Source organism: Podarcis raffonei, chromosome 6, assembly GCF_027172205.1.
Source record: "Podarcis raffonei isolate rPodRaf1 chromosome 6, rPodRaf1.pri, whole genome shotgun sequence".
NCBI classification, from domain to species: domain Eukaryota; kingdom Metazoa; phylum Chordata; class Lepidosauria; order Squamata; family Lacertidae; genus Podarcis; species Podarcis raffonei.
The window spans coordinates 65,132,244-65,147,402 of NC_070607.1; the positions used below are offsets into that span (position 1 = coordinate 65,132,244).

The following is a 15,159-nucleotide window of genomic DNA, read 5'->3' on the forward strand; positions in this document are numbered from 1 at the left end:
CATAAGTAGATGAAATTTGCAGACAAGCCCCTCCAGAGTCCTTAAGCCTGCCAATAGTCAAGCAGATCCATCCAGGGGTTTTCATGTAGGGCAGTGCGCTGATCGCTCCTGCGCATGCACAAAGCGGCGAACCTGGAAGTAAACACTTCCAGGTTTGCCATGTTCGTAACCTGAAAAAATGCAACGTGAAGCAAACGCAACTCAAGGCATGACTGTGAATAACCTTTTGTCACCATTTTTTCAGCCTGGGAAGAAGAGCGGTCTGTCAAACTGCAGATAACTCAATAAAGAACCTTATCAGTTCCTTGGCAGTTCACAGACACCTTTCATCCTTCCTTCCAACTGAAGATATATGAGCAATTATACTTCCAATTAAATTGAATTCCAAGTCCTCTTCGTGTTATTCAGTTCAATTTGTAAATAATAAAGGATGGGGAAGAGTCAGCTCTAAGTTTCCATCATAAACCTTTTGCAAAATAGAGCTTTCCTCCCTCTTTCCTTTTTTTACAGAGACAGTTCTGTTTGATGTTATATTCCATATTTATAATCCAATTTCTTCCATCCTTGCTTGTACAAATACAATTTGGACTAACATTCAGAGGAGGGTTGCCGAATCATAAATGTAAAGAAGAAAACTTTAAATAAACAAACCATAGGCTCCCTCCCTGCATCGTCTTTTGCACCAAATGAAGTCTTATCTCAAGTTCAAACCTTAAAGTCTTTGCAGTTGGTTTGTTCCACAGTTTGTGATCTCATCTCTTCTAGCACATGTCTGTACTTTGGTCCAATTAAGTTCTAATTAAAAGGAGAACCTCTGCTTCTTAATGGCGGCGTTAGAGGGTTTTCAGCAGGCAAAGTGCTTTTATACTCAGTGCATTAAGGCAGAGCAGAACCAGAAGCCACAAAATAGTATATTTGACATATTTTCCCCTTTTTTAAATACTGTCAAAATGTGCAGGGTACTTCTAATCTCTCTCTTCTGTCTTGATCAGAGCATCGTGGTCCCCCATCAGGAACAAACTCTGCCAAGCAGAGTCCAGCCCTACAGCATCGGCCGATGGGAACAGTGCCAGCCAGCTCTTTGTCTACTGACAGGTACAAATACTTTTGTTTTTTTCTTATTTTTAGGCCACTTAGAAAAAAGGGAAGCAAGAAGGTAACTTTTTTTGTCTTTTCTATCTATGGTCAAAACAAGTTAATTTTCTGGGACACTTTCTTAACTCAGGAATTGATCTAGTCCCATTGCAGAGGACTTGTTCACCTTTGGTTTCTTGAGGGTTATGTTTACACCAAGGGTGGGAAACCTTTTTTGCTCCAGGAGACATAGATCCCAGCATCATGGGCCAAATGAATTAGGCATGAATTAGCACTGGAGAAACATACCCTGTTATATAAAATATGAAGTACCATATTTTTCTGCCTATTGGACGCCCCCTTGTAGAAGACCCCCCTATTTTGGGGGACTCAATTTTAGGAAAATGAGGGGAGATGGCCCAAAGTTGTTGAGCCTCTCCCCCCCCCCACGCAGCTGCGCGCAGGAAACACTCCATAGATTGCGCTCCCAGGAGCGCAACCTCCCCCAATGCCGCCGTGTGCGGGAAATGACCCACGGAGCGCCTGAAGCATGCAGCAGCATTAGGGGAAGGTGTGTTCCCACCAACGAGCAGCTTCTCTCCCCCCCCCCCAATGTAGCTGTGGGCAGGAAACACCCCCCAGATCGCTCCCCGCTTGCTGCGGCATTGGGGGAAGCCGTGCTCCCGCCAACGAGCTGGCTGGCGGCGCGCTGCTCCCCACCCCCTTGCCACTATCTGTGTATTGGACGACCCCAGTTTTTTGATGTGATTTTTGAGTCAAAAAACCTCATCCAATACACAGGAAAATACAGTATGTATGTTGCTTCATGCTTGTTTTTCTTCATTGGGTAGGTTATGCCTAGGAAAGCAGGGAAACTCATGACAGTCTCCTGGGTCAGCCATATAACCCAAGATACCTCCTCTAGTTCTTTTCCTGCCCAAGATGGAGCTTTGTCTTCCAGTTATTCCTCTTCAGTCTCTGCAGACTGCCCCCCCACATTGCTTCTCTGAATCAAACTCTCCCCTTTGTTCAAAATCATTGTCAGTCTCCCTCCCCCCAACCTCTTCTCCCTCCCCCCCCCCAACCTGCCCCCTTTCTGGCTTTGCTTTTTCTGTTGTCTTTCCTCCCTTCCCCAGGGCTCTATTTAGAAGGCAGGCAAAAGCTGCAATAAAAAAAGACAATGGTATGTTAGGATTGTTAAGCAGAACACTATTGTCACTAAGAAGCCTCCAACATGGCCAGTCGGAGACTTCCAGGAACCATTCGGTTTCAGCACCTCCCTACATTGGTTGCATGTTCCTGTTTTCAGCAGGGAACAGAATCACTCACTGTAGGCAGCAGGATTTAATCTCCATTCATCAACCCATGAGTGGAGATTAAAGGCTGGTGTAAGATTAGGGACATAAAAGGGAAGAGGGGGAGACCCTCAAAAGGCTTTGCAAGACTCCCTCTCCCTCCTGCTCTAAGTCCCCATCTCACTCTGATCTTAAAGGGAGCATTTTGCAAGCAAAGGCAGAGCATGGAAAAACTCTCCCCCATTCCCTTCAAAGCACTGCAGAGAATCAGTATTGCCAAAGCCACTGTCCTGCCAGCTAATGATGCCATGGATGCTCTCCAGTTTTCATCTAGAGCTATTTCATATTTCAGCAGTGGCATGTAGGACATGATTACATTGCCACTGAAGACCACAATTGTTGTTGGTGGTATCCATTTGTCTTGAGAGATATATCTATATAATAATAATAATAATAATAATAATAATAATAATAATAATAATAAACGACAACAACCCTGCCCATCTGACTGGGTTGCCTTAGTTTATATAAATAAACAAACATCCCTCTGCTTCCTTTAATTTCAGGAGTGCTATAGAAGCTGATACTGGAAAAGAACAATGCAACAGTTTCAAGCACTTCTCGTCATCGGAAGGTGTTTCATCTGTCACAGGGAGCAAACTATCTCAGGTATAAACTCTTATCTGGAGAACAGCTCTGTTAAACTGGTATCTATTGTTTGAGGCCGAAACTTCCCATAGCAAATATAGGGATAGGTAAGACTTTGTGTCACAGTCACTGCAGTGGATATTCTGCAAACGCTATAAAAGCAGCAACATTCATGAAACTCCTTGCTTTGAACTCCAAGGACTGGTTCAAATCTAACAAGAACTTTTAGGCAGAAGTGTTCAACAGTGGAACAGACTCCCTTGGTAGATTGTGAACTCTCCTTCCTTGGAGGCTCTTAAGCAGAGGTTGCATGGTCATCTGTCATGGATGCTTTAGTGGAGATTCCTACATTGCAAGGGGTTGGACTAGATTAACCTCGAGGTCCCTTCCAACTCTACGATTCTGTTATTCTATGTTACCATCACTTCTAACTTTATAAATGTCAAGTGCTTCATGTACTGTATTGGAGCTTAGAAATTAAAGAGGCAGCAGCCACATTTTGTGCAGAACATAATTCCACATAGTTGATTGGAATATTTAAAGTGCAGGAACTCCATTGGTGGTTTTGAGGGTGGAGATGGGCTAATTTGGAAGCAGACCCCATAGAATGTATTGTTCTGAATTCAGGAGCCACCTGGTGGCTGCCATGTGCAATGCTTGTAGCAGTGCAATACACTGACGGTACCAGAGGTCACCAATCTTCGTAGGTTTCTGGGCACATTTGGAAACCTGACAAACTGCCATGGGCACCATAAACACATATGAACAGCCACCCTGCAGCTGTGCATCCCACAACTATGCATGACCACATTTAACAAAATGTAGTGTTTAAAAATAAACCACAACTTGCAGAAGAATTCCTCTAGCATTACAGTAAGGCTCAGGTGCTTCATAAGACAATACAGGACTAGGACAATATGGGACGTGTTTGCTGGTCCTAGGCACTCCATCCTCCACATCAGGATTTGGGCCTGAAAAAAACAAGTGTGGGTGCATGGGTGGTAAGTTGTAATAAAGCACAATTTGTGACATTGCACAGCATCATTTATGTTAAACTGTCAACTTTAGCTTTTCGTTTCTCAGCTTTGTAGAGCTTGAGCCAACATGAGACAGTCTGAACTCTGGTCTTAAACTAGCAGGGTTTTTAAAATCTTCAGGTGACTAGAATCAATATGAAGTGGGAAATTGGGATATTTTTGGAAGATCTAGTAGTCTGTTTAAGGATGGAGTGCTATGCTTTACATAAAGCTTGCTGGGTTACATCTGTGGTAGAAGCCTTGGCTACTTTTGATAAAGAACTTAAAATGTCACTGCAACTTCAGTTTATCCCTAACTGGTTAAGCTAGAATAGTTGTATTTCCAGGGACTCATAATAATTTTCTCACTAAATCCTCATACTTCTAAAAGTAACAGAGGGGGGGGAGGCATAGCTATTACAGTTGTGCAGAGTTTCTGACCTAGACTTGGTGCTAAAGAAATCCTTTTTCGGAACTTATGTTGGCCTTGTAAGTTTTAAAGTAAATAGAGTCTACATGTAGAATTAGTTGAGGAATTACTAAATCTGCACCAGAGGATTAGGAGAACCCTAGAATATACGTAGGGGATATGGGGTGAGGAGAGGGAAAGAACGTTCCGTTGCACAAGCAGAAATCCTTGTGCTGACAGACTGTTCACTTAGCACTTCATTGGATTCCACCCAATATGACTAAATAAGCATTGAACTATACTGCATATCCCTGTCATTGGCTATTGCTGGCACAAATATATGCATGCATATCAGCTAATATACAGGGCAAAACACTTTTAAATGCTACATCTGCAGCATGGAGACCAAAGTGGGGTAAGCACTTTGCAGCAGCCCCTATATGGGAGATTGGCTCTCAGTCAAAATAAAAATCAGGATGATCTTTAGGAAAGCCACTTTTCATTTGCAATCTTACGTTAAGATCTGCCTGAGTCAACTTTTTCTCCCTGAGCTTGTGCTTGAGAGATCAGGATCTGTCTTAGGCTCACTTTCTTCCCCAGTTTCTTCACTGTATGGAGAAGTAAAGAACAGAAGTGGGAGACCCCAAATTCATGATCTCACTGAATGAAGAAATTTAAGCTTGTGCCTGAGCTCTTCCTGGGTGCATTGCTGAAGGGGGGGCGGTGTACGTTGCCTGATATGTGAACTTCATTTCTGCTTAGATCATCCTTTGAATTTAAGAAATTGAAGCTTTCTCTAACAATATAGTAAGGAAGGTCTCTCTCCAATGTGATCTAACTCTGCTCTATGTTTTCTGCTCAGATCCCTGGATGTTATCCTGTAGAATTGGAGAGAGGTCCTCGAGGTTTTGGATTTAGCCTTCGTGGAGGAAAGGAGTATAACATGGGGTTGTTTATTCTTCGGCTTGCTGAAGATGGCCCTGCCATTAAAGATGGGAGAATTCATGTGAGTATCTAATAGGTGTTTTTTGGGGGTGGGGGTGGGCTTAATCACCTAAGATTCTTAAAGACTAAATTGGCTGACCTTGCTTGGTGTTTCAGGCCCTATTATTATTATTATTATTATTATTATTATTATTATTATTATTATTATTATACAGAGTAAGTATTGTCATTGCCACTCTCCCTTGTTTGCATCAACTCCCAAATAGTTACCAGAGTATTTGCTGGGGCTCTTCAGCAAAGATAGCCAATGTGGCAGTCTCCAGTTGTTGGCCAGGATGGCCAATAATTAGCAATGATAGTAATTGTAGTCCAACTGCATCTGGAGGCCACTGTGTTGTCTGTCCCTGCTCTAAGGGTGTACTTGTTTTTTCCAGAAATATGCCATGGGCTTCATCTCAAGTAGTGTCCCTTACTAGAGCCCCAAACCTGAATCGCATATTCATGTTTCCCGCCTTCCTCTCTCCCCGCCCCCTTTAATCTTGAATTTATACAGTTGCACCCAGACGCTAATATATCTAATGGTGACTCAGTAGAAAAGGGAGACATAACCTCTATTATCATGAAATAATAAGTAGCTTATGTTGGCAAATGCCAAAGTAGGTGTCAAAAGCATATGAGCAGATGCATGAATTAGTGACAAACAGAAGGGCAATGTTGACAGAGGTTGCTATATATTATTTTGGAGGATGAGCAGGTGAGTGAGCTCTTATATGACTTTGTCAGTGCTGCTTTTTCAAGAGTCTCGACCTCAACAGCCATGTCTTTCCTACTACCAAGCATATGTCCCGCTTAGCATATTGGCATACTGTTTTTAACAAAGGGTGTGCGTCAGGAGCCTCTAAAAGTAGCTCCAGGGCACTGGAGCTCCAACACACTATTCATTGGATCATACTCTCTTCTTTACACTTCTAAACAAATAAAATAAAACAAATACTTTCCATTTTCTATAAGGCCCATCTGCCCAGAGTAACCTCATTGGTCACCTGGTAATACTGAGAAAAATGAAGACTTTGTTTACAGTTCTTCCCTGCTGGTTGCAGTTTTGAACAGACTCTTTCTCAAGACTCTACAGTGTTCACTGAGATGTATGCTATAAACGAATTTAATGATGTAAATTTTATTACTGCAGTATACCACTTTTCATTTTAGAATCAATTTGCAAACCATAAAATTATATCTGCAAGGATGTTTCTTGTGGCCCACGGTATATTTTGTTTATAGGAACCTAGATGCAGCTGTGCTGCTTGTGGTATATGGCTGTTAAGGCGTTGCTTCCACACTTTTTATTGCAGAAGTCTAAGGGAGTGATGAATTTGCCTGTAATTGGACAAAATACACATAAGCTAATAAAACTTGAAACCAGTTACAAATCGGAGCCTCAAGAGCTGTCCCATGCTTTTTCCTGCTAATGTAGATCTTCTTGCCTAAATGAATGTTCTCACTGAACTTTCTCCTTCAAAATGTCTTTTCAACCACACAGTAAATATCTAGAGGGAGTTTTTCACAGCACTGTGAGTTGTTTCTATTTTTCAAGCAAGAAACTGCTCCAAACGACTAGAATGCGACGCTGCTTCCCCACCTTAAATGGAACCTGTTCCCTCCCCCTTTTACTCCCCGAGGTGTCAGGCTCTATCCAGCCCTGCATTGTGTGGAATGACTGCACCTTGTATATAACAGTGCCATCTGCTGGTCAGTTAACAACACTGCAATATACACTTTGTAATTCTTGGGCTGCATTTCACACCTCAATGACAACCCTTCCATCTCTCTCTGCCCCCAGTTCCACAGCTGGCCTTTAGCATTGTCCTTCAGCAGTCATATGTAGGTGCCAGCTCACAGAATGTAAAGCTGTTTTGAAGTTATCTAGAGTAGGTCAGTACCTGGAATTCCAGGTGATAATTGGGATGCTATTCATGGGTGGTGCTGTGAGTTCAGCAGATTTTATAACAGTATGAATATTGTTAGCCACTTTGAATTGAATATGCGACAAAACAGGATTTGCTTAAGCAGGTTCTATGTATAAGGCAAGAATTTGAAGTGCCCTTTGTGTTTAATATGGATGCTTTTCTTTCCTCAGGTTGGGGACCAGATTGTTGAGATCAATGGGGAGCCAACCCAAGGAATCACCCATACCCGAGCCATTGAATTGATTCAGTCTGGAGGAAATAAAGTTCTCCTCCTTTTGCGACCAGGAACCGGCTTAATACCAGATCATGGTAATATGGTACTTCTGTCCTGTTTATGGATCTGATGAATGAGAGGGAGTGACTGTCTTAGCCTGTTCTGTATGTTGCAGATGCTGCTGTTCTTCAGTGTTAGAAGAGCATTAACTCTGCTATCTCCTCCAGAGACAAGGTCAAGCAGACTTACATCTATATCTGCTTTCATACCTGAAGGCAGATCAGAGTTTCATGAGAGCTTTGTTTGCCAGAGTCAGCTAGTTGCCTAGAAATAATCTTCCCCATTTCCCGCTCCTTCTGTGCTGACTGTATGCTCTTTTTCTTCCTTGTCTTCCTGTATCACTTAGAGGAAAATGAGGTATATCCCCAAGGCCCAGGCATTGTTCTCCCTCCTCAGCAATCCCCCAAGAGAAACAGTGATGTAGGTCCTTTGCCATCCACACCCACCAGTCCTTGAAGTCTTTGCAGAGGTGATACAGGCAGACACACAGAGAGAGGGAATTGACTTGAATAATGTAGAGGCATTAAATTCCCCCAGTCAAAGGTAAATAATGTTCAAATGCACTAGAGCAAGGGTAGCCAATGTGGTGCCTTCCAGATGGTCTACAACTGCCAGCACCCCTTCAGTATAGCCCAGTAGTCAGGGATCGTGAAAGCTGTAGTCTTACAAGCTCTGGACTTTACCTGGTTAGGGAAGGCAGCACTAGAGAAAAAGAAACATGTTGGGTACTATATTTGGAAGGACTGATAAAAGACACAGAAGTCTCAGCTCCCAGAGGATCTTGTGAGATCAGTCTATTTTCCCATGAGTGGACCCCTTTGTTTCATTACTTTACAGGAATTTGTGCCAAATAGTCTCTGAAAGCGACATCAATCAACGGGTTATATTGAGCTGTATTAGTCTGAAAGTAACTTTCCACAAGAGTGGAGCAGTTTGCAACAGACTTCGCCCCTTAACTGAATAACCCTAAGAAAATTGAGGTGATCCCTTTGGGGCGCAAACATTCTAAACAGACATGGGAACTTGAGAAAGTGGCTAAGGGGGGAAGGGACACTTCAGCATCTTTCAGCACTTTCTCTCAGGACACACATACAAGAGCAACCACAGAGACCTGAGGGTCTGTTTATTTAAGACACTGTGACTACCAGGCTTCCTTGGTGGAGCGTACTCAAGCAGGTCTTGCAAGCACAGGACAGTAAGGAATAGCGTGATTCTTTTTATTCTCACTATGCCAGCTCTTGCACTCTGCTTGTGAATCGTACATTTCTGATGAAGTCTTTTGCTGTGTGCTGTGATTTTGGTATATAGTCCTGGGCTTTTTCTCTTCCTCCCTCAGGTTTGGCTCCTTCCAGTTTGTGCTCCTACGTGAAACCTGAGCAGCATTAAAGCTTTCAGTGCTTTTCTTGGTCTTTCCTTAAAGACTTGGTAAATCTGCATGTCTTGTGATTGACCTCTTTTTATTTGCTTCAAACAGTAGTTTTTCGCTCTCCTTGTTTTCAGTTTTCTTTTGGCATGTATTGCTTAAGTGTAGTCTATCACTGCTGCAGAAGAATAAGTTTTAGGAGTCCTGCATTTCACAAGTCTTACCAGCTAAATAAATCCCAAAGCCTTTCCATGTGTCAGCAGAGATCATTGTCCTTCCTAGCACATCCTCCAAATCAGTGATTTTTCCCAACTGTTCTATGTAACATGCACTATGGTGGTTACTCTCTCTTGAGAAAAACAGCAGAGGGCAGCATGAAAACACAAACAAACAAAAAGAGGTAAAGCCTCAAAACAGTGCAAAGGTATGTGGGGTACTCTAAAGAAAGATGTGAAATACTCAGCACATTTCAGTTTCAACTTTCCTTGGGGTCAAGGACTATAACTGGTTAAAGGCATCATGCTTTGTTGAAGTTCTCTACTCATTTATAGTATTTGCCTCTGAGAAAGGCTGAAATCAAGCTGCATTGGACATTTTGTTTCTTTTATTAAAATTGTGTATTTTGTGATTTCATGGTTTTATTGTATACCACCATGAATTATTATTATTTGAATTGGTGGCTTATGAATATTGTTATAAGCTACATTGAATTAAATGTGCCCTACATACTCAGCACGATTTTGAAGATTTGTGTCCCTTTCATTTATTCTCTCTCCAGCCCATTCTGCAAACCCCATGCATACACTTCCCTAGACCCTGTGGGAGAAATTCTTTCCCTGAAATGTAAAGGAATAATAAGACTCTTGTTTTAATTATCGTGCAGTGTTGTGGTTAACAGGAAAGTGAGTTAATGTAGATTGCAGTTTTTTGTTGTTGTAGTGGAAGAGTTGAGCATGCACAGAAATCAGGTTTGCAAAGCAGGGAAGGATGTGCACATATGGGGGATATGCAGCACTTGTTAAATACAGTTATTAGCAAAAGAATACATGACCTGCAGTCTGTAAAACCTAATTTGTTGTCTTGCCATATAAAGACATAAGTTGGTTTTTCATTGTATGAGTTGTTGTGTTTTTACATAGCTTAAAACTGGAAGGGCTTTAAATGTCAAGAACACATCCTTATTGCTTAGCGGCATATTTGTCCTTGTTCTGATGCAGGTGATCTGGATAGTTTGAATCCAACATCCTCAAGTGTAACACATGGTGAACAGACACCACTTCCCTCATCTTCACATTCTGCTTCCACATCTGAAGCATCTCATTTGCCAGGACCAGAAGAAGCTTTAGTGAAAGTCCAGACGCCTGAGAAACTGGAAGAGCTGAAGAAAACTGTGCCTGAAAAGAAAAGCACTTTAATGGAAAACCACTTGGAGATTAAGAATGCAACTTCTGCACAAAAGAATGTGAACAAACGGGACCACCCCTCCAGTAAAGGTGATAAGGTGGTACACAGTACTGCACAGTTGGCAGTGGGCAATGCAACCAGCAGAGGCAGATCAGCCAGCCCAAAAAAGTTGAGCAATAGTACTTCCAAAGGCCATAATCAAGCACCATGCAACAGCCCTCGAATGGGTGAACCTAAAAAAACCACCAAGGGTTGCTTAGACCAGCCAGAAAGTCCCAAAAGATGCGAAAACAAGCACCCGGGAACCACTGAGTGTGCAGATATTGGGAAAGTCCCTGTCAAGGAAAAGAGAGGCAGATCTGCCAGTCCCCAGAAATATCCAAAGAAAGAAAGAAGCAGAGATAATCTGAACACAGAGCAAAGATTAACAGAATTTAAAAGTGGAACACCTGTTAGTGAAAAGCACACAACTGTGCTACCAATAGAAAAAGTGAAATTAGGAGGCATAAAAGAAGTCACAAAGCAAAACATATCTGGGAAGGATGAGAAATGCCCTTCAGAGACAGCACATTACAAGTCAGAGGAGCAGTCTCTTTCACTTTCTGAGGCTAGTCAACTTAGAAAGAAAACACTGGAAGATGAAAAAATCAAAAGCTCTAACCAATTAAAAATGGCAGGTCTTCCTGATGATTCAGTACTTTCTGGAGATAACAACACTAGGCTTGAAGCAGAAGAGCCTGTTGTCCTGAACAAATACAGAGACAATGACTTGGAGTCAGCTGATAAAACCAAAGAGGATGGAATTTTCAAAACTGAGAGCAGATCTCCTGTAAAGAAAGCTATAACTCCTGGACCTTGGAAGGTACCAAGTGCAAGCAGAGTCACAAAAGCAACAGGTGTGACTGACAAACGGGTTTGACTGACAAACTTTTTTAGAACATATTTTAATCAGGTTTCTAATGTGGCCACTTAAAACAGTTTTTCTTTTCACAAAACTGTCATTTTTTCAGACACTGTGATGAACAGAAAGTACATTTGATTGGAAGTTAAATTAGGCTGCATGAAGGACCTTTTGGATTGCATATATGAAACTCTTCAAAAGCTGCTGTCCTTTGGTCCCTTTGAAGGTGGTGTCCTGCTGCTCCTGATGTTGCACTGCTAAGGCTTTCTGATAGTATTGTGAGATAATGAACAAAATTATTTAATGCCTATTATCAGTGTAATCATGACTCACTACTCTTGTTCTTGTGCCAAGTTATCTACTGTATCCTGTTGAATCTTCTGCATTTTCCACTGCCACAGAAAAGGGGAAAAAAAGTTTAAAAATGAGTATTTACTCAAGCATGCTGCATGTTTACATAGGGAATATTTCTGAGTTCTCGCTGCTCAAGCAAGAAGTTAGATGTGCTTGGTTTTCTTGGCTCTCTGGAGTCAGGGAGCAAACATGCCCCAAATGCCTTTTTTCACAAAGCTCTCTTCCACCCTCCTCAAACCTGTCAATACCAGCATAATAACTTTAAACAGGACAGTGCCCCTTTATATGTGCTTTTTTGTCATTTGCTCTCTTCACTACCTTGTTTGAGTTGTCCATTCCAACTTTAAAATATGTGATACAAATTTAAATCTGAAAGCTGAGTAGTTTTAAAATCACAACAGTTCTCTTAATTTCAGCGTGATTATATTGAAGTAAGTGGCTTCAGGATTGCCATGAAATTATATCCTGATTATTATTTTTTAACAAGCACTTTTAACATTAGTTATTAAACATGCAGAGTGTGCATATGCTTTCAAGCTTACTGCCATGCTGTTTGTCAGCATCTCCCATCTGTTGTTTGTTTTTTTGCTTAATGCTGTCTAAACACTTGAATATTTCCTGCCTTGGCTCAAAATTCAAGATCTTAAAACACAGCAGAGTAAACCGATCCACCAAAGTCAAATTCTCAACAATTGTCCTTGCTTATCGCTATTACTAGAAGACCTCACTTTGTTTTCCATTTTTTTTACGTACCTCTCTTACTTCTGTGTGAGTGTAAATATGATAGTGAGGAATGTTAACAGTGGAGCACATTTGCACCTCAGACACATAGTTAATTGTGATGGGATTTCAGGAGATGGCAAGCTGCAAGAATGGAGACTTTGAATTTTACATCATTCTAGCAATGGATTTGGCAGCCTCTGAATAAGCTTTTGTGAGTTTGATCCATCTCAGCAAAGAGTTTGATCCCTTATGTTACCCTAAATCAAAGATTTCCACATTTTGTCAGGGAGCTTCCTCTTCCAGTAGGCTGTTTAATTGTAGTAGACTTCTTTCTTCCAGCTTTCAAGTCTTGTTCTCTAGTTTTATTTTTTTAACAAGACTTTTTCTGGTTCCACCCAGGCAACTCATATTTTATTCTTTCCCCTTTCTTCTCAAACTTACTTTCTTTCCTTCATCCATTAGTTTCTCTTCCAGTCCTTTTTTTACCTGTTCTGTTAGTTACAGTGTATAAGTGATGATTTCTCAAACATGCAGAATGTTTTGTAATGGAACTTTCAGTGTGTGTGTGTGTGTGTGTGTGTGTGAGTGTTTTCATTTTGGGAATGTCTTAATGCAATGTCTGGTTAATAAGTTCTGCAAGTTCTTTAGTGTTTTAAGCTTGTTTTGCTTTTTGCGCGGGAGTGTGTGTGTTTGAGATGGGACAAAACAAGTTCCTTCCAGCATAGCAGCATTGTGGCAAATGGATGTCTGCAAATTAAGGACACATTGTTAATATTGCCATTTAAGAACTCTACTACTGCTAACATTCTTCTCCCTTCCTCTCCCCTCTATTTTGTGAAATCCCTATCTACTAAAGGGGGGGGGGGAGAAATGCACAGTACTATTTTTCTTGCACAGTAATGTCCAAGCATTTTTTTAAGAAAATCTAATGGTGGCATTCCTGTTTTGCTGACATATTAACCCTTTCCTTTTATCAGTTGCACTCTACTTTAGGCAGTCTGGCAGTCAGTTTTACTGCTTTGTTGAACTGAATGAGACAAGCTTCTCCACTTCCTTTGCATGTGTAGCTCTTTGCATGTGCAGTAACTACTGTTACTGTGGCACTTCCCCTGAGCCAGTAGGAAGAAGAGAAAAGTCATCCCCATTGCTGTTTGGAAATATTTATATGTATAGAGCCCATCTATCTGCTCAAGGTTTTACCATTTCTGTTCGATTTTCACTTTTGCATGATACTGCTCAGCCTTATTCTGGAGAACAGCTGAAGTTGGCATTGTGCCGTAGTAACTACAGGCTTGCCACTGAGGGCTTTAGCAATGTCACTTTCAGAAGATTATTGCTTTGCATTCAACTTGATTGCTGACATACCCTTTTCACCTAGCCCTGCTGGGTCCGAATGCTTTGAGTGTGATGGGGAATAGATTGGTGAAGATATCTAGGATAGTGGTAATCCTGTGAACTCTTGAAATGGACTTTGATTGCTGAAGAATGAAATTCCTTAGATGCTGTCTGTGTGAGATATGATTTCACTGAAGCCTGGAATACTACTTCAAGAGGTGTACTTGCTTGGTGCTATTGTTACTGGTTTTGTATGACTATCCCTGTGTGGTTGCTGTGCTTATCCTGCTAGCTTGATCAGAAGCAACTGACATAAGTGACATCCAATTGCCCATTTAAAAGCACTAGGTCTCTAGAAAGCTGTTGATTAGCCCTTTCCTCAACACCACCTCTCAAGCTGACCATTGCAATGACAGTGAAAATGCTTGAGAAGGAAAAGTTGAAAGCATAAACGTACCTGTAATCAGAGCCTCAAAAGGATGCCTGATGGCATTGGTCAGAATGGGAAATTGCATGGTGCAAGGTTGTCTATTGTGCAATAGTCCTGCACCTTCATGATGGATTTGCTCATGTGGCACCCAGAAACATATACTGGTGTGATGATGCACATTTAAGTTATGTCAGAACATCTGTTCACCTTTTTAAAAATTTGTGCAAGGTGTATGTATGTTGGCTGTGAATTTACAGTATCTTACAGTTCCACATGGGTTTGTGCTTTTTATTTTTAAATGGTGTTTTCCCATCCCAACAATATCTGTGTTGCTTATTAATTTCCCTGAGTTTTTAAAAGTTTAATGTGGCTCAAATGAATTCCTGTTTTGAACAGGAGGTTTTTAAAAGCCCTATATTCTTTGGACTTGGTTTTCCTAAGCATTTCTGTGGTGTGATGCTACCAAGACAAACCAGTTCTTGAGGAAATTGTTTTTTAAAAGACAGCTGGTTAAACTCTTAATATTAAGAAAATTGTTTTTTGAAGTGTCTTTTGTTCTCTCATTTAAGAACTCAAGTTGCTGTAGGACGTATGTGCAAATATTGTAGAAAATTACTGTGAAAATATTTAATACTTGAGTTAGCCTATGTAGTTTAAATACCTTGACAAACATCATGAAACATCCCTTCAAGATTCTCTTATACTCTGTCACAGAATAGCGTTGAATGAAAACTGCAGAAATATCAAGATGACTTAGTAAAACTAAAATGGTTCCCCCCTCCATTATTCAGTAAGTAATCATTATCCATATGCAATTTAACCTTTAATGGCGTGACCTAATTTGTTGTCCTCTGTTTGATGTGAGCCCTTCTACCCAGAGACTTTGTATCTGTACTTAACTGCATAAAATGACTTTAGCAATGTGGCCTTGGAATGTTGAGAAACCTATGGTTGTACTGGATGTAAATGTTTATATATTGTACAGCACCTTTATATATACTTCTAAGGTTCTGATTAGAAA

At 41.1% G+C, this 15,159-nt stretch overlaps 1 protein-coding gene across 4 annotated transcripts in view; it reads left to right on the forward strand.

Moving 5' to 3' along the window:
* The window catches only part of MAGI3 (membrane associated guanylate kinase, WW and PDZ domain containing 3), a 111,443-nt gene extending 98,214 nt beyond the window's left edge, over window positions 1-13,229 (forward strand). For 2 of the 4 annotated variants that reach the window (XM_053393517.1, XM_053393516.1), the window contains exons 17-22: window positions 993-1,095; window positions 2,936-3,038; window positions 5,305-5,448; window positions 7,525-7,663; window positions 8,965-9,053; window positions 10,209-10,316. In XM_053393517.1, coding sequence (XP_053249492.1) covers window positions 993-1,095; window positions 2,936-3,038; window positions 5,305-5,448; window positions 7,525-7,663; window positions 8,965-9,014 — 539 coding nt within the window. In that variant the 3' untranslated portion in view covers window positions 9,015-9,053; window positions 10,209-10,316. Of the gene's footprint in view, window positions 1-992; window positions 1,096-2,935; window positions 3,039-5,304; window positions 5,449-7,524; window positions 7,664-8,964; window positions 9,054-10,208 lie in introns of all 4 variants that reach the window. The other 2 variants (XM_053393515.1, XM_053393513.1) reach the window with 1 other exon arrangement.
* The last annotated feature ends 1,930 nt before the right edge of the window (window positions 13,230-15,159 follow it).